Below are 20,261 nucleotides of genomic sequence, written 5' to 3' on the forward strand. Positions count from 1 at the left end.
GGTACACTCTGTGCACCATAATGTGCTGGGGTCCTTTGTGAAGTATGGGCTAGGGGTGTTTTGTTTTTGGGTGGATTTTTATGTATTTTGGCTTTGTTAGGGTACTTTTTCACACTAGCGTTATTCTTTTCCGGCATTGAGTTCCGTCCTAGGGGCTCTATACTGGAAAAGAACTGATCCGTTTTAGGGTCCATTCACACGTCCGTTTTTTCTTTCCTGATCTGTTCCGTTTTTTGCGGAACAGATCAGGACCAGATCAGGACCCATTCATTTTCAATGAGTCCTGGAAAAAATCGGACAGCACAATGTGTGCTGTCCGTTTCCGTTGTTCCGTTCCGCATGTCCGTTTAAATATAAAACATGTCCTATTTTATGTTCCTGAAAAATCGGATCCTGGTACAAAGCAAAGTCAATGGTTCCGCAAAAAACGGAAGGCATTCGGATGTCATTCCGTATGTCTTCCGTTTTTTGCGGAATCCGTTCCTGGAAACACATAGCAATTTATTTTATTTTATTTTTTTTCAAAGAAATCCAAACAACTTTATTTGATTATTTTTGAAATGTATACATGTTTCGGATGACATACGGAAACATTTTCAGGAACAACGGATCCACAAAAAACGGACCGAAATTCGGATTATAGAAAAATACTGACGTGTGAATGTAGCCTTATCCTAATGCATTCTGGATGGAGAGCGATCTGTTCAGGATGCATCAGGATGTCTTCAGTTCAGTCTTTTTGACTGATCAGGACGGAGATAATACCGGAGCATGCTGCGGTTTTAACTCCGTCCCAAATTCCAGAACACTTGCCGGATCCTGCATTCTCCCCCCCCCCCCTCCATTGAATTGCATTAATGCAGAGTATTCTGGCAAAACGGATCCGGCATTGCAGTCTGCGCATGTTCAGACCGCAAAAAATGTGAAAAATAAATAAATGCTAGAGCCGTTTTTCCAGATGACACCGGAGAGACGGATCCAGCACTTCAATGCATTTGTCATACGGATCAGGTCCTGATCCGTCTGACAAATGCCATCAGTTTGCGTCCGTATTGCCGTATTGCGACGGAACTGCCTGCCGGAATCCTCTGCCGCAAGTATGAAAGTAGCCCTACCCCCCGAGCCGGGGACATGTCTGGTGCTGAATAGACAGAGTAGTCTTGATTTAATACAACTTCTGGTTAATAATCAGCCGATGCTGGAGATGGCGACTCGTTAGTCCTGCACTGAGCTGGAATGCAGCACAAGTAGAAACCTGCCCGTGGTATCGTACCCAGCGCAACGTCAAAGGCTTCAAATAACCTGAATGGCCAAATTATATCCTGGCAATATTCAACTTCCCGGAGAACGTGAGGCCAGGGGAGCATGGCGCTTTGCAGAATGCCTGGTGGAATCTGGGTGTTATCCTAGAGACAGGCGACCTTAATAAAAGGGATTGGGTAAACAAGGGTTTAATGCAGCGGGGCAGTGCCGCCACACAGTGAATGTAGGACGGGCGCCGCGCAGGGACGGGACTAACCTCATGAAAGGAGGCAATTAGGAGGAAGCCGTTCGTAGGTCTCTCTGGTTTTGGCTGATTTCCCTAGTCATGTTTCAAGGCTGTTCAGTGCACCAGCCATTGACTTACTGAGTAGCTACCTATAGGTGACGCAGAAACCGTTTTTCCTTCATTTGCATACCTTGTCCCAGGGCACATTGCTGCATCGGCTGGATCTCCTCAAGGAGAGCGAGTCCCTTCCAAGCTCTGTCCATGTGAGATGTAGCTGGAAGGACCTGGACCTTGACCCAAACTCTCTACTGGGACCTCCTGACTATTGTATGTCATTATACATCTCTCCACATATGTAGAGTAGGATTTTTAGGACTGTGTCCTTAAATGTGGTTGTGTCCTTAAATGTAGGAGTCACACTGGTTCGACCCCCAATGATCAGATGATTTGGTAGTCAATGAAAAGCTCTTTCATTAGCATCTTGGAGACACTTCTTGTTTCCATGCAAAGCTGCTAGCTAGTCACTCGAAAATCCCAATGCCATTATTATAAAAATTAGCCTAAGCCCCCTTCGTCAGTGATCCACAGAATGGGGGCCCATGTCTCCTGAAGCTGGGCCAATGTTTGTGCTTTGTGGACTACAACAGGAGGCACGAGACCCCCATTCTGTGGAGGCCCTAGAGGTCAATCATACAAGCTAATAAGTGGAAGTATATTGCATCCTCTGGATATACGGATGTGTCGAGGCGGTGGTTTCTTCTACCACCCAGATGTCTTTAGCGCACTTGGTTGTGTCATCCCGGTTCACTTGGTGACTGTTATTTCATATCGCTAGTCGTCCTTTAGACCCTCCCCATAAAGCATGTCCACCATTTTTGCAGGAGGAGACACTTTGCATAGACATTATGATATCTGTACCGAATGACCGAGTCTCATTACTTTATTATTATTTTTTCCCCCTTATCTCTGGTGCAGACTTCATCGAGAACACCTACACCTCGATGGTCATCAGGCGGGACCTTAAAGTCACCGAGGTGAACCAACACAACCTCCAGCACAACCACATCACCGTCTCAAAGAAACGCAACTGGCTGACGCAGAGCACCCACAAGTCCCATCACGTGAGCGAGAGCCATAAACGGAGCCTTCACACCAGCAACTCCACTCGTGTCGTCATTAAAGAGACGGTTCTGCAGCTGTCCCAAGCGGAAAGAGACGCGTCCAGCAAAGTGCCGGAGGCCGTGCCATCCGCACCAGCCACCCTGCAACCCGTGCCCACCCGCACCTCTGACCTGAGCGAAGACAATGACGCTGACGACGAAGGGGAAATTTGGTACAATCCAATCCCGGAGGATGATGAGCTTTACATCTGCCCCAAGACCTCCTCGGACCTGGCCGCCGCTGACTTTGGACACGACGTGCCGGAAGTACCTGCCAGGTCCGGATGCCTGCCAGGTCCGGGCGAGCCGCTGTCTCCAGCCACTGATAATACTGGAGATTCCTTGGATTCCTCGGACTATGGCGTGCAGCTGTGCAAGCAGAGATTTGTGTGCAAGACGGCGGCTTCCCTGCCTACAGAAGAACCACCTGCGTGCGGATCTCATGACCCTGGTAGGAAGGCTTTGTGCTTCATTCATCTGCTTTATTCTGTATTAACCTCTTTAAGACGTTCTAGTTCACACTTCTTGCTGACGTCTTGAATACACCCAAAGCATGAGCATAATATGCGAGAATCCCCTCCCCATGTCTGTAGTAATCAGCTCATTGTTCGCATGGTGCCGCTTATCTGTGAATTGTGGTCTCTGTGCTAATTGTAGGGGCTCATTCACAAAACCAATTAACACCACGATAAATGAGCTGCTTCATACTTTTGTTAGTTTTCCCTTTTTCATGTGTTTTTTTTTTTGTGTGTGTGTTTCTGGCCCTCACACCTTATTACTCTTAAAGAGGACCTCTAACCTCTCCTACTCGCATGCCCCATGGAATAACAATTCTGGAGCATCTACTTATCGTTCTCTGTTGTGCCATTCCTCTAATATTCCTGCTAGAAGTTTCTGACTGAATTAACAACAGCCCCTATTGAAGGTCCTTCTGGTATTGGCAGAGGGGGCTGTGTCCCTGGGCAGTCTGACACTGGCAGCACTGATTCTGATAGTGCAGGGGCACCCCCTATCCCCACCTGGTAATGCCCGTCTGGGCCTTTATTGCAGACGAGTCATTTATATCTTTTAGTAGGTATAAAAGAGGAATTCCACATGCTAGTCATGAGAATAGAGGATTCATAATTATTGCAAGTAGTTACTAACGTAGACCTGTCGGGAGAGGAGACGGCTCATTTTTAAACGAGATGAACTGATGGAGAACCGTCCACTGAACTGAATGGGAGACATGGACTCCTGCCTGTGCCCTCGTTGTATAAGGGTCCATTCACATGCCCGCAATTTCGTTCCGCATATTGTGGAACGGAATTGCGGACCCATTCATTTCTATGGGGCAGCATTATGTGCTGCCCGGATACTGAATTGCGGACCCACACTTCCGGGTCCGCAATTCCGTTCCCGAAAAAAAAAAATAGAACATGTCCTATTCTTGTCTGCAATTGCGAACAAGAATAGGCATATTCTATTAGTGCCGGCAATGTGCAGTCCGCAAAATGCGGAACGCACATTGCCGCTGTCCGTGTTTTGCGTATCCGCAAAACACACACGGATGTGTGAATGGACCCTAAGGCTGCCTTCACACGTGGTCGGTTTGCAGACATTTCTTCGACTGAAAATCGGTTCCAGTCCCCTGAATGGGGCTGCAGAAAGTCACGTCTTTGCCGCCAGAACGACCCCATTCAAATGAATGGAACCGATTTTTCAGTCGCAGAAATTTCTGCAACAAAATCTGTCGCGTGTGAATACATCCTAATGGGCATTGTACACACAGGGGGCAGATTTATGAGATTCTCAAAAAGAAAAACTGCCTTTTTGGTTATAGCAACCACTCGCAGCGCCGCTTTAGTTTTTTTTTCAAGAGCACTAGAAGGTCCAGACCCCTTCTTGTGGATGGTTTAAAAAAAAAATCTGCTTCTCGTACTGTAAATTGGTGCAGAAGCCTCATCACAAATCCAGCCTAAGGTTCCGTTCACACACAGCAGGTTTTACCACTAAATTTTGGCGCGGGCAGCCTCACCGAAAACTCGTCGGCAGCTGCGTCCTCTCTGCCTCCCGTTCACTTCAATGGGAGGCTGCGCCGAGGATCGCAGAGGCTTCAAGCCACGTAGAGAGAGGACACGTTTCCTCTTGGACGTAGCCACCGGCATTTTTTATTTTTTTTCGGTGGAATTTTGGCACGGTTGTCCACGCCAAACTTGTGCTGTAAAACACGCCGTGTGAACGGGCCCTAGAAAATGAAAGCTGTGCTGTGGGCAACAGATGGGTTTTCGTTTTATGCAATTTCAAATATTCCACCCCCCACTTCTTGAATCTAGTAACCCCTGTGAAGATATTCAACCCAGCATAATACAACTTAGCCTGATGGTCTGTGGAAGTGTATACAGACCCCTAGGACATCGGAGGGGGGGGGGGGGGGGGCGTTGTTGTCAGTTATTTGCAGGTCTATGGCCGTCTACTGCTATGTGATCTAATCTCGGCCATGTTATGTTAAAGGAGCCAGAAAAGCTGAGAAGCTTTAATATCCGGGTTTGCTGTGGCTCGTTACTGCTGTATGAGAGGGGCTTTGTCCTGCTCTGGTAAATGGACCGTCTGTGACGTGCACCCCCCGCCCCCATCCCCTCCATAAACAGCTCTTATGTGGCTGCTCTCCGGCTACTCCCTTCACATATATACTCACATCTTCTTTTTTTCTATACGTCCCTCTTTCTGCGTCGGCTCGCTGCCCATTAGTAGTTCTCGTTTAGAAGCGCTCACATTTTGTCCTGCGGCTGTAGGCTTGTTGGGAGTTGTAGTTTCGGCACAGCTGAAATCTAGTCTATTGGCTTTTGCAACATGCTAAACATAAAGGAGAACTTATTATGCATCTTTTTTGTCACGTTGAAGGAAAGTCGCCAATTTTGGCTCGCTGCGGAAATGTGCAACTTTTCAGTTTTACATCCCTCTTGCCACATTGCATGGAGTTGCCTTTCCCAGCCTGACAGACTTGGGCCTCATGCACACGACCGTAGGCAGCAGGTCTGCCATGTGCGCGCACCATATCAGAGATGCTGACCCGTTCACCTGAATAGGTCCGCGGTATGGAACGGAGGCACGGATCGGAAACCCATGGAAGCACTGCAAAGTGCTTCTGTGGGTTTTCTCTCCATGCCTTCACAACACAAAAAAGTAGTGCATGCACTGCTTTTTTTTGCAGTGAGGACCATCGGGCGGAGATCACGGACCGCGTTCAAGGGAATACGTCCGCAGACGGGCAGGCACACGATCGGTGCCCTTGCATTGTGGACTGTAATTTGTGTTCCACAGGACGGGCATGGCTGGCACACTGTCTTGTGCATGAGGCCTTAGGCTTCATATACGGACAGGGCCGGGTACTTTTGGTCCACAGGTAGCAGATATGGATACCTTCAATCTGCGTTCCATTTTTCTCCCTCCCAGCCACAATACGGCAAAGAATAGCACATGTTCTTCAATATGCGGAACAGCCACACGGATCCGCAGAAAATACGGGTTTGCACTTGGAAATGAATGGGTCTGTGTGCAGACAACACAGATGGAAAATGTGGTCGTATGCATGAAGCGTTACTGTAACTTGCTCCAGAAAGGCCTGTGAACTACAGTACAGGCCTATCCCATCCAGAATAGCGGCCATTCGTTTGCCAGAAGTTACACCAGACTTGAGACCTGTACGGCTTTAACTGAATCGCGGGGGTTTGTTCACATCGGCATTGACTTTTTCAGTTTTTCCGTTCTGCAAGAGGAATAGAACAGCAAAAAAAAGTGCCGTCATCCACGTTTAACTTTTGAGCATCAGTCACACTCGGTGTCCACTCCGTCAGGTCTCCACGGTCTTTGGTGGAAGATAAAGTTCAGTTCGGCTGCAGGACTTTACTTTCCCCCAAAAGTAACCGATACCCGGCGGAAAAGGAGGTTTCCATTTCTTCACACTGTAGCCAATGGAAGACGTCCCGTTTGTGTCCATCATGGAGTCCGTTTAATGGAGCCGTCTTCTATTCCTCTCACAGAACAGAATAACAGTAAAGTCCACGCAGTTGTCAATAAGCCATTAATAATAATTTTTAGTAATACTGGGAGTTGTAGTCTCACAGCTGCTTGAATGTAGGCCAGCACTTGTGGGGCGATGATGAAAGTCGTAGTTTCACAAGCGCTGGGAGGCGGTGGGTTTAAGGCCACCGGTTCGGAGGGAGGAATGCGTTCAGGGCCCTCTATTATGTTGTGATGTTCCGGCCGTGCAGTATTTTTGGGTGTTTTTCTGCAGTTGTGGCTATTCCTGGAAGTTCTGCAGATGTGACCCTGGATATAGGAGTTGAAGATCTAGCTCAGGGTCTCTGAATTCATGGCTGCTCGCTCAGGGTCACTTCCCTCTTCTTCCTTGTTTTTCACAGAACTTTATCGGCATCTGTCCATGTAATAGATAACATATATGGTTTATTTCCCAGAATTTGTGGATAAAATCTTTCCTAGACTGTAGGGTACATTCACACGACGGGCATTAAAGATAGATACGCTGTCGTTTTTTTCATCGCATTTTTTGCATCCGTGCATCCATTTCCCGCATGTCCATCCATTTTTAACAGCTGTTAAAAATGAATGAATTTCATATGCATTATTATTTTTATTTTTTTTATCCCCCCCCAAGCCCTGTATGCCCCTCAAGACTCATGTTGGCCCCCAGTATCCATTATGTCCCCCTTGCTGCCCCCCAGTATGTATTACAGCCTCCTTTTGTGTATAGCTAGATTTCCCTTGTTGAGTTCCGTCCTGGGGGCTCAATACCGGAAAATAACTGATCAGTTCTATCCTAATGCATTCTGAATGGAGAGCAATCCGATCAGGATGCATCAGTTCAGTCCCTCTTCCGTTTTTTTGGACAGAGAAAATACCGCAGCATGCTGCAGTTTTCTCTCCGGCCAAAAATGCTAATCACTTGCGGCATTAAACATCCGGCATTAATTTACATTGAAGTGGATTAGTGCTGGCATTAAGTGTCCCGGCAAAACAGATCCTTTAAAAAATGCAAAAAAAAATGAATACCGGATCAGTTTTTCCGGATGAAACTTGAGACGGATCCGGTATTTCAATGCATTTGTCAGATGGATATGCATCCGGATCCGTCTGACAAATGCCATCAGTTTACGCCAGGACTGCCGGAATCCTCTGCCGCAAGTGTGAAAGTACCCTTAAATTCACTTTAGCCATTTCTTAGTTGTGTCTAATGCTAGGAAAGCTGACAGAAAGCCATGATGGCGCCATTACCTTTAGGCCTCTTTCACACGAACAATACGGATGCATTCAGTGAATCTCGCACCATTTCGTAAGCAAGTTCAGTCAGTTTTGTCTGTAATTGCGTTCAATGTTTGTTTTTCCGCACGGGTGCGTCTGTTTTGATGCATTGCATCTGTTTTTCACTGAAGTCCCGTTCATTTCTACGGGGCCAGTGCCGCGTGAAAAACGCTGAATATAGAACATGTTTTTTTTATTTTTTTTTATAACCTGAACGCAGAAATGATGCGTGAAAACCAACGTTCATGTGCACAGACCCATTGAAATGAATTGGGTCAGGATTCAGTGCGGGCGCTATGCGTTCACTTCACGCATCGCACCTGCGTGGAAAACTCTCTCGTGTGAAAGGGGCCTTAAGGTCTTGTACAGGATTAGAAAAACATGGCTGTTTCCTTCTTGAAACTAAATTGAAGGGAATGGTTTTGCGCTGCAGTACCACACACAACCTGGGAACTGGTGTGGTGCTGCTGTTCAAAGAAAGCTGTGTTTTTCTGAATTGCTTGGCTACCCCTCAGGTCTTGTAACGTGACCACACACATTGATATCACCCCCATCATCCCCAGAAATTAAGCAGCTGCCTTTACTTCCTCTTCTCCTCATCGCCATGACCTATTGTTGTAGTCTGTTCATTCTAGGGATGGGCGTTCCCTTCTGCTGGGACCCCAACTATCTCCCCAAATGAAGGGGCCACAACACTAGGTAACCGGGCTTTATAAGAAGCCATATTGGGGGTCACCCAGCTTTACTAAGAGAGAGCTGAATGACGGATGGCGATAACTCGTGGAGCACAGTATACCGTAGATTCGGACGTTAGTTTTTGGAGTCTTGTGGATTGTGGAGGATTAAGGTATGTTCACAAAAAGGGGATTTTTGCCAAAAACACATGCAGATCTCCTCCATTCATTTCAAATGGGGAATCCGCATGTTACACGCACACAACAGTCTGCCCCCATGACCATAATGCGGCCCGCCTACAGCTTGAATGGGTCATCGATCACGGAGATGTGGAACGGAGGCACGGATCGGAACCCCACGGAGGCACTGCAGAGTGCTTCCGTGGTGTTTCTGGCCGTGCCTCCGCACCGCAAAAAAGTAGCTCATGCACTACTACTTTTGGGTCTGCGATCTGCATGCGGCTGCCCCATGGTCTGTGCCCGTGCATTGCAGACTGCAATTTGTGGTCCACAGCACGGGCACGGAGCCCTAACGTTCGTGTGCATGTAGCCTTTTCAAACTTTTTTTCTGTTTTTCTGCTTGTGGTTTTCAAAAATAAATGCACCTCAGAAAAAGTGTCCCATCTGTTCTTGATGTGAAATCTGAGTCCAGACAGAAACCATATCCCCAAAAAACTGATACAGGTTCCGCGCAGAGGCAATACTCAGTGTGAACATGCCCTTAAAGTGTTAATGTGCAAAGGGAAAAATAATTCATATTATTTATTAATTAATTTTATTTATTTTCAAAATTTTCCTAGGTCCGAAGGTTATTTCCCCTGCTCCAGCTGACTTCTCCCCTCCTTGTAGCCCCAACCCTGTGAAGAAAGGAGGAAGCATCAACTGGTCTCTCCCAGATAAAATAAAATCTCCCCGGACAGTGCGGAAATTGTCCATGAAAATGAAAAAATTGCCGGAGCTCAGCAGAAAGCTGAGTGTCAAAGGTACATCGTGGAGCCATTCAAGCTCCGACCATCCGTCTTCCAACTCTAAAGGAAACTGTCAGGAAGGAGGTCATGCGTCTTCGCTATCATCTTCCGGACAAGCAGCGGCTGCCGCCAGCCGGAACGTAATCAGTCGATATCACCTTGATAGCAGCGTCTCTTCCCAGCATAGCTACAAAAAGAAAAGTTCTGGCACCTCCAAATCTTCGAGTAAAGGGGGCTATCTGAGCGACGGCGACTCCCCAGAACTTATAGCCAAGTCCGGTAAACATGGAGAGAGCAGGTCCACCAAGGGCAAGGAGCCCCTGTCGACTGGTAATGCAAAGTCCGATTTGGACATCGACGCCTTTCGACACTACAGCTTTTCCGACCAACCAAAGTGTTTCCAGTACGTCTCCGGGCTCATGAGCCTTCACTTCTATGGGGCCGAGGATTTAAAGCCCGCAAGAATAGACTCTAAGGATGTTTTCTGCGCCATCCAAGTGGACTCTGTGAATAAAGCTAGAACGGCGTTGCTGACCTGCAGGACTTCCTTTCTAGACATGGATCACACGTTTAACATTGAGCTGGAGAATGCCCAGCACCTAAAACTGGTTGTGTTCAGCTGGGACCCAGCCCCAAAGAAGAACCGGGTTTGTTGCCACGGGACAGTCATCCTGCCGGCCCTTTTTAGGGTGACAAAAACCCACCAGCTGGCTGTGAAGTTGGAGCCCCGGGGGTTAATCTACGTAAAGCTGAGTCTCATGGAGCAGTGGGAGAACTCAGCGGACCGTATTGGAGTGGATCGAGAGCCCATAGTGTTCGGGGTCGACGCCCGTCAAATTGTTCAGAAGGAAAATTCGGGACTAATGGTCCCACTACTCATGGACAAATGTATAATGGAAATAGAAAAGAGAGGCTGCCAGGTAACGTCACTACTACAACTCTTACTGTTGCAAAAAAAGTCACTAAGCAATGAATAGAACATTCCAAATGAAGAATTGCAATATACTGTAAGTGCCATAAAAAAAAATAGTATTTTTAGGTATGTTTTTCTCTCTAGTATCACCCCCTTCTGTTCTGATTCACCTTCAGCTGCCTTCAGAGGTAAACTAATATTCTCCGTATCTTCCCTGCTCCTTCCCTCCTCTAAGTTATAGTGATCTTGTAGTGAAGCAGCTCAGACACCAGTCATACATCGCTAACTTCAGAGAACGTACCGTATTTTTCACTCTATAAGACTCACCTGCCCATAAGACGCACCTAGGTTTTAGAGAAGGAAAATAAGACAAATATTTTAACCGGACCTCAGGATCAGACCCCCTAGTCTTCATCAGACTTCAGGATCAGACCCCCCCCCCCCCCCCCTAGTCTTCATCGGGCTTCAGGATCAGACCCCCTTCCCCTCCAGTCTTCATCTCGGACCTCAGGATGAGACCCCCCCTAGTCTTCATCGGACCTCAGGATCAGACCCCCCCCCCCCCCCCTAGTCTTCATCGGACTTCAGGATCAGACCCCCCCCCCCTAGTCTTCATCGGACTTCAGGATCAGACCCCCCCCCCCCCCCCCCCTAGTCTTCATCGGACTTCAGGATCAGACCCCCCCCCCCCCCCCCTAGTCTTCATCGGACTTCAGGATCAGACCCCCCCCCCCCCCCCCCAGTCTTCATCGGACCTCAGGATCAGACACCACCCCCTAGTCTTCATCAGACCTCAGGATCAGACCCCCCACAGTCTTCATCGGACCTCGGGATCAGACCCCCCCCCCCCACTAGTCTTCATCGGACCTCAGGATCAGACATAAAATAAAAAAACAACTTGCCTCTTCTGCTCCGCTTGCACTCACCGAACCCTGGTCATCTGCCGGCACTGCACTGTGACCTGACGACGCAGTGTCGGTTCATAGTGCTCGCCTACATTCTGTCCCTACACTATATGCAGTCAGGGCATAGCACAGAGTGGCACCCAGAAGACAACCAGGGAGCGGTAAGTACAGCCAGCGCTATACTCACCGCTCCCGTGTCTTCTGCATACTAATGAGTGTAAATGAGAGCTTGCATTAGTATTGGCTCTCTAGACAGTGGAGAAGGGAATTGTGGGGGATTACATACTATATGTATCTCTGGGGCAATATGTGAGGGACTATTTTCTGTGCAGAGAGAAGCAGGTGTTCGGGCTGCTGTTCACCTCCCACAGAAAGGGAAGAAGGTCCGCTAGATAAGTGAATAAAAGGGTTATAAATCTGTGAAATAACCCGGTTTAAGATGCTTGAAGCCAGTCTGCATTTGGTGCCATTTTGTCCGCTTGGGACCATGTCTTTCCGGTTCTACCCTAATAAAAGCGCTACGTAACGGGGATCCACAACGGGAGAACGTCCGTTCTCTAGTATGGCAGTGACCTCATAATAATAATGTACATGGTCCAAAGGGTCTCATCACCTCTCCATTGGCTGTGACAATTACAAGGACTTGTGATGGCGTCTCCTGTGTTCCTCTAAGGTATCCAAAGCATAGCTCTGCGTTTAAGGCCTCTTGCACACGTGCTGTGCGGGCCGCAATGCAGGAACACCCACCGCGATCCGGCCGTTCCCCAAAAAGATAGGACAGGTTCCTTTTTTTTTTTTTTTTTTTGCAGAACGGAAGTACGGGACGAAACCCCCCGGAAGCACTCCGTAGTGCAAATGCGGTCCGCAATTCGGCCACGGAGTGCGCACGTTCGTGTGCAATAGGCCTAACTCTGGGTGATTTCACGTTTTACACTGTCTGACCGAGGTATACGGCGAGAGGATTTCTTGAAGTATACCTCTGATTGATGCTGGTAACGTATACGTACAGTGGTATCCGCCGTAGGCTGTGGGGTGTACTCCTCCATGCCTCTGTATGGGGTAGCATAGACTGCACAGCAGAAAAGACCTTGCAATATGGACCTGCCCAGCAGAGGCCTCCATCAGACTGGCGTAAGTTTGATCTGTGCACCCAGACACTGGAAACCGCAGAGTGAAAGCGGCCTATGTTTCCAGTAAAATCTTTAAGAACCTGCGAGGGAGGCAGATGTGAACGCAGCCTTAGCCATGGAGTCGGCACGTTATTGTTCTCCTGAATGTCCTGTCCCGGGGGCTATCTCTTACCGCTCTGTGGTGTTTGCACAGGATAAAATGAATGGTCTCGGAATTAGCACCTGCCAGGTGTCCTTGTGCATGGATGTTTGCACATGTTGGTGGCAGATGTCTGCCTCATTGGGGCGGGGGGATGTTACTGGGCGACCGTCCTCGTCTGTGCAAGGTGCAAAGTCTGTTTAAATACGAGAGTGGTCACAAATACAAGATTGCTAGGATACAAGTCCTCTGTTAGAAATGGCACATCCCCTTTAAATCCGGGACTCCCTGTCGATCCAGAGAAAGGGCGCCCTGTTTTCCTGTATGAATGGAGCAGCCGGTCACCATTGCGTGCTGCCCCATTCATTGTCTATGGGACTGTCAGAGATGGCACAGAACAGCGGGTGGCTATGCTTAGAACTACCCTAGCGATGAATGGAGAGCACGCCATTCATCGGGGGCCCTGTTCTGGAGATAGGTGCCAGTCCCACCTCTGGGACCAGCTCCAATCTGACATTATTGGCATATCCTAGTAATATGCCACCTGTGTGAAATGATCCAACAGTATTGTGAATGCCGCTCTGGGTTATAATACTGACTTTATATGTGGGATTAATAAATTGATCCAAACCTTAAAGGGGTTATCTGGGAATTTATATTAATGACCTGTCCTCTGGATAGGTCATCAATATCAGCTCGGCAGGGGGTCTAACACCTGGGCCCCCTGCCTATGTAAGTCTTGCGCCCTCTTCCTAGGCCTTGTGACATCACCGTACATTGGTGACATAGCATAGTTGCAGCTCAGCCCCATTCAAGTCAATGGAGCTGAGCTGCAATACCAAGTACTGCCACTATACGATGTACGGCGCTGTACTTGCAGGCTGCCCCGCAACTTACCGTCACTCAGCAGAACCCTGAAACAGCTGATCGGCGGAGATGCTGGGACTTGGACCCCTGTGATGTGATAATGATCACCTGTCCTCTGAGGATAGGTCCTCCATTATTCATTCCTGGATAACCCCTTTTAAGTATAAAGTGGTGCCCAAAGGAGGCTGTGCCCTGTGATGTGGACAACGTCCACATACCGTTAAAGGCTAGTTCACACTTGCATTAAATGAATAGGAGTTGACCAGGTCCAGTCTGGCTGGATACGACCATTCACCAGCAGACCCTATTGAATATAGTGGGATCCAGGTGGCACAGGTATACCCGTAAGTTAGCGCTGCAGTCGGCACAGGTATACCCGTAAGTTAGCGCTGCAGTCGGCACAGGTATACCCGTAAGTTAGCGCTGCAGTCGGCACAGGTATACCCGTGAGTTAGCGCTGCAGTCGGCACAGGTATACCCGTGAGTTAGCGCTGCAGTCGGCACAGGTATACCCGTGAGTTAGCGCTGCAGTCGGCACAGGTATACCCGTGAGTTAGCGCTGCAGTCGGCACAGGTATACCCGTGAGTTAGCGCTGCAGTCGGCACAGGTATACCCGTGAGTTAGCGCTGCAGTCGGCACAGGTATTCCCGTGAGTTAGCGCTACAGGTGGCACAGGTATACCCGTGAGTTAGCGCTGCAGTCGGCACAGGTATACCCGTAAGTTAGCGCTGCAGTCGGCACAGGTATACCCGTAAGTTAGCGCTGCAGTCGGCACAGGTATACCCGTAAGTTAGCGCTGCAGTCGGCACAGGTATACCCGTAAGTTAGCGCTGCAGTCGGCACAGGTATACCCGTAAGTTAGCGCTGCAGTCGGCACAGGTATACCCGTAAGTTAGCGCTGCAGTCGGCACAGGTATACCCGTAAGTTAGCGCTGCAGTCGGCACAGGTATACCCGTAAGTTAGCGCTGCAGTCGGCACAGGTATACCCGTAAGTTAGCGCTGCAGTCGGCACAGGTATACCCGTAAGTTAGCGCTGCAGTCGGCACAGGTATACCCGTAAGTTAGCGCTGCAGTCGGCACAGGTATACCCGTAAGTTAGCGCTGCAGTCGGCACAGGTATACCCGTGAGTTAGCGCTGCAGTCGGCACAGGTATACCCGTGAGTTAGCGCTGCAGTCGGCACAGGTATACCCGTGAGTTAGCGCTGCAGTCGGCACAGGTATACCCGTGAGTTAGCGCTGCAGTCGGCACAGGTATACCCGTGAGTTAGCGCTGCAGTCGGCACAGGTATACCCGTGAGTTAGCGCTGCAGTCGGCACAGGTATTCCCGTGAGTTAGCGCTACAGGTGGCACAGGTATACCCGTGAGTTAGCGCTACAGGTGGCACAGGTATACCCGTGAGTTAGCGCTACAGGTGGCACAGGTATACCCGTGAGTTAGCGCTACAGGTGGCACAGGTATACCCGTGAGTTAGCGCTACAGGTGGCACAGGTATACCCGTGAGTTAGCGCTACAGGTGGCACAGGTATACCCGTGAGTTAGCGCTACAGGTGGCACAGGTATACCCGTGAGTTAGCGCTACAGGTGGCACAGGTATACCCGTGAGTTAGCGCTACAGGTGGCACAGGTATACCCGTGAGTTAGCGCTACAGGTGGCACAGGTATACCCGTGAGTTAGCGCTACAGGTGGCACAGGTATACCCGTGAGTTAGCGCTACAGGTGGCACAGGTATACCCGTGAGTTAGCGCTACAGGTGGCACAGGTATACCCGTGAGTTAGCGCTACAGGTGGCACAGGTATACCCGTGAGTTAGCGCTACAGGTGGCACAGGTATACCTGTTACCGTAGCTCTGCAGATGGCACAGATACGTTGATATCCAAAATTACAAAGTTGCTTCAGTTAAAGCTAAAATGTTTGTAACAGACTCGTAGGATCCAGTTCTCATATTGCTGTCCATGTCTTGCTCCTATGCCAAGCCCTATGTGCGTATCCCTGCCGTCCTGTTAGTGTTGCCATAGGGAATTAATGCTATGTATATTGCCGTGCCTGTAGTACCATATCGAATTTCACATTTTGGTGTTTTTTTTTCCCCTTCTGTTGCAGGTGGTCGGCTTGTACCGACTGTGCGGCTCAGCAGCTGTCAAGAAGGAATTACGTGAAGCGTTTGAGAGGGATAGTAAATCTGTGGGGCTCTGTGAGAATGACTACCCAGACATCAATGTTATAACAGGTAGGAACACGGAGAAGCGTCCCTTCTCCCATGGAGACAGTCGGCTCTGAAATGTCTTGCTGCATCTGACTAGAGACTACAGCTCCCGTCATGCCATTATTGCTGCCTTATGTAAATATTTGGCTTGTTGAAATCTTCCAGCATACCCATCTCTGAAGTTGCAGAATTGTGAGTGCAGCTCTGGAGTACATTACAGGCTCCCACTTTGGATCAGTACAATATAAGACAAAATTGCACCAAAACCTGCGTGTGTGATTGCAGCCTCAGTTGGGGTCAGTCTGCGGTGGTCTGTGGCATTGCCCTGTGTGTAGATCATTCTCTATTATTATTATTATCCCCCCCCCGGGGTTTCATAGTTCTGCCGTTGCATCATGTCTGTCTTCACCCATGTGAATTTGATTCCAAGTAAAGCATGTCATACACTGAACAGTTCACTGCCCCCGAAAAATGAGGAATTAATGAAGTGGATGGCGCTTTTTGCTTGCTGTCTAAATTTATTTTGCGCGGAAGAGAATGCAGCAGTGCCGGCCTGGCAGCGAGGGGCCGACGAGCTTAAACCCAGAAAAAATAATGCCAGACCTGGAACAGAGCTAATTTAACAGCTAGCTTGCAGGAGGATTAGCCGAGGGCAAAGGGCATCCCCCGGTTCCTACAATATTCCTTTTGTGGAGGGATTAACGAGGCAAAAGTCACCAGAGGAGGAACAGAGGGAAACATGGAAGAATGACGCTCCGTATTGTTCCTGGAGGAAAGTAATTATTGTTTTATTTGGCTCCGGTTCTCCTCCTCCCCGGTCGGCTTTCCTGCCGCTTTGTGGAGTTTGCGGCGACAATTCTCGCTGTGTGTGTCCTCTCGTAAAAGCTGGAGCAAAGCTGTCCTAATTAGACGGAGATGTTTCCTAATTAGACGGAGATTCCCGGAGCTCTGCTATAACTGTATCCAGCTGGTTGGATACGTTTCGCCTGCGCTGATACATTGAGACGAGGGATTTGTGCTGCTGATGCATTTCGCTCACACAGGAGCTCACAAGATTTGTGCAGGTTGTCAGCCTTTGGGATGCAAGCAGGAGAAGTGTTTGCTCAGTGACAGGCAGCAGGGATCTTGAAAATGGTAAAGGACGAAAACGCAATGACGTTTGAAAGTTACGGAGGTTTTTCTTACACGATGATGAAGCTAATAAAACCGGGAAGAGCTCTAAGGCTGCTTGCACACAACCGTATATATATATTTTTATTTATTTTTTGCCCCCCCCCTTTTTTTTTTGCAGATCAGATGCAAACCCATTTGTTTCACCGGGGCCGCAAAAGATGCAGACAAGTATAGGCCAAAAAATAAAAATGGTGTCATGCACGCGACCGAGATCCGTGGTTTGCCAAACGAAAAATACGGGCGTGTGCATGAGGCCTAAGGCTGTGATCACATGTACCCCGGATGCTGCAGATGTTATCACAGACTTGCAGGCGGAGAAACCTCAGCACGTTTTAGGGCCGACATGAGGGATCGGATTTTACAGAGAATCCGCACGTGGCTTGACCTGCGGTGTGGATTTTTGTATCGGCAGTGTGTCCTTTTTTTTATGCTGCGGATTTAACCCTTTGCAAGGCAGAGGGTGACATCTGGCGCAAACCTACAGAATTTACGCTGTGAATTCCCCTATGATGTGGATTTTGCTGATGCAGATAAACTGTGGAAAATCTGCAGCTGACCTGTCCCATGTGAACGTACCCTTTTTTAAAAGCCGTTTTTCAAGAAGGTGAACAGAAGTCGCAATAACACCTGTACCAGCGTCAGACGCCTGTGCAGGCAATTTTGCTCTTTACAAAGTCTCATGCGTATTTCTACGGAGGCCCGGAGTGCTGGATCAGCGCAGCCTGTGAGGCCCGTTCAGTCTGCACCATTAATCCTGGCATGGGGCGGCAGGAACTGAACAGGCCTCACGCCGCACGATCACCAGACCACCGCAGGTGCCCAGCACGGACTGATGCTGGGCTCCTGCTAGAACGCCAGGCATCGGAGAGAACTCGTATCCTGGTCGCTTAAAGGGCTTATCCTAGCCTGGAAATGCCCAGGCCCCTCACACTGATTCTACTTCCCCTGCTCCCCACGTCGCTCCTGGTCCCTGCACAGCCGCCGCTGCTTCTCCCCATGTGCAGATGAAAGCATCCGGTGTTGGGGGCCAGCCAATGGCAGGCGGCGATGGGGACGACCCTCCCTAGCGTCACCTGCGATGCTAGGAAGGCTCATCCCCGTTCCCGCCTGCCATTGGCTATGGAGGCCAGTGCCTAACGTGGATTGCCTGGCACCGGCACAGTGATAGGTTATAATTAGTGATGAGCGAAGGTATGAAAAATTCGGCTGCTTTGCATATACATTAACCTACGTTACCAGAGGGTGGGTGTCCCTCTCATTTGGGCTAGTAGCACCTGCTCCGTAATCACGTTTGAAGTGAGCCACCATCTTGAATTTCATATATATATATATATATATATTAATTATTGTTCGGCTTGAAGCCAATTCGTTTTGGAATTAATTCAGTCAACACAAACAAAAAGCCACGTCTGCTCATGTGATAAAAAAATAAATATATTTTTTTAAAGTGGTAAAGAACACCCACATATAGGATATCACGCCGTGTTTACCGCAGCCCGTAAGATAAAGATAACATGTTATTTAAACTACCCCATGAACAACGTAAACAGCCTCTTCGTGTTCTATTCTTCCATATGTGCCGGGTAATTTGGCGCATCTCGATTTGTCTTCATGGCGCTTCAGCTGTAGTACCAGGCACGACCACACCCATGGGAGTGTCACTGTGTCAGGACCACGGTAAAGGGGGGTGTAGGGGTCAGACACAACCGACCACAGCAGGGCAGAGCTTGGCACCTAGCGGGCACCTGCAATAATTCATCCAGGGCCTCCGGTCATAAATGTTTCAGCCTCTCGGCCTCCATCTGGACCTGAGGAGTATAACCCCCATGATTGGGGATGCTGTCCTGGGCGGATGACTTTCCACAGGCCACATCCACTTACAGTAACAAGTCTCCCTTTGTTTTCCGGCAAACACAGCTGGTATTTCTGTCATGCTTTTGGGGATTAGCAGTTCCCGCTTGGCAGTCGCACCTCCAGCTCGCGGAACAGAGGCCTTTGATAGATCGACTTCCTGTTTGTAATTTTATTTCTTGGCAGCTGTGGGCCCCAGACGCACACACAGGCTTTTCTTCTAGGGCCCGGCGTGACAATACAGCTGCCTGCGATAAGCGTCCTCGGCGCGGCGGCCGTTACACCCTGCTCCGAGGACCCTTTCTGCCAGGGTGCTCTCATTAGCTGTTTGTCCGTCCTGCACATCACCCAGCTTTTCCTGAAACGGATTTAATGAAGAATCATCTCTTTATACATTTTCCGAAATGCCACTTTTAAAATGTACCTTCTCCATTTTGCTCTGTATATAAAGAATTCAGTAACTTGGTAAACGCGGTGCCTTACACTTCTCATTCTGACTTACAGCCTGTATTACATTCAAGAGCTGCGTTTACAAGTCTGAAGACTTCAGAGCTGAAATCTCCCCAGCATTTCTTGCCATTTCAGCGTCTGCACAGGGATTTACCTTCTGGGAAGAGCTATCTTCACACTAGACACTGTATTGAATTGAGTAATGGCTGACTAAACGGTGCCACGTGTGACCATAGGTTGCGTCTGGTATTGCAGCCTATCACTATTGAACTACCACGCATTAACACGAAGACGGGTGGGGCCTTGTTACTGGATAGTGGTCCGCCATGTTTCTCTTATTCCGGACAATTCCTTTAACACCCTGACAATGACGACTCAAGAACTTCTCTTTGTATCTGATGTGATGCTTGGAGAACATTTCTGAGGCGCTTTTTAACGTCTCGTGTTTAGTTCCTACCTTCTGTACTGATTATGTCCTGTCTGCAGCCACCACTAGAGGGAGCTACATTCATGTATACACTGGATACCGTCAGAATAGTGTGCGCTGAGCTCCCCCTAGTGCTGGCTGCAGGCGACCAGATGATCATTCAAAGGGCTATTCCGGTTAGATGAAGTTTATGCCCTATCCACAGTGAGGGTCTGACCCCCAAAAGAGTGGACCGTCAGGTCGAACATGAGTACTTATTGAAATGGCCGAGCTCTGCACTGTATCTCCTACATGCTGAAGCTGCTGCTCCATTAATTTTGGGGGTACGGGGCCCCCTGTTCTTTTAATCGCTGTGGGTCCCATCTAATCTCTCTCCTGTGGATAGGGGATAACATCATCTAGTCGGAGTGCCCCTATAGCTCAGCAGTTATCAGGGTATACAGACGGGGGGGAGAAATACTGTAGAACAGGACCTTCACCCAATACCATGCAGGGCCACAGTGACCCCACAAAATCCCCCCAGTGCTGCCCTACATGGGACATGGCCTCTGCCATCTTGTAGGAATTCCTGGCACCCAGGGCATTGTGCGGTAAGACGAGACGTG

The 20,261-nt window shown here is 48.9% G+C and overlaps 1 protein-coding gene across 2 annotated transcripts in view; it reads left to right on the forward strand.

The window, feature by feature from the left end:
• Nucleotides 1–20,261, forward strand: part of SYDE2 (synapse defective Rho GTPase homolog 2) — a 39,495-nt gene that overhangs the window by 11,229 nt on the left and 8,005 nt on the right. For both annotated transcript variants that reach the window (XM_044302219.1, XM_044302217.1), the window contains exons 2-4: nt 2,465–3,100; nt 9,425–10,512; nt 15,653–15,779. In XM_044302219.1, coding sequence (XP_044158154.1) covers nt 2,465–3,100; nt 9,425–10,512; nt 15,653–15,779 — 1,851 coding nt within the window. The remainder of the gene's footprint in view (nt 1–2,464; nt 3,101–9,424; nt 10,513–15,652; nt 15,780–20,261) is intronic.

This window comes from Bufo gargarizans, chromosome 7, assembly GCF_014858855.1.
Source record: "Bufo gargarizans isolate SCDJY-AF-19 chromosome 7, ASM1485885v1, whole genome shotgun sequence".
In the NCBI taxonomy this organism is placed as follows: domain Eukaryota; kingdom Metazoa; phylum Chordata; class Amphibia; order Anura; family Bufonidae; genus Bufo; species Bufo gargarizans.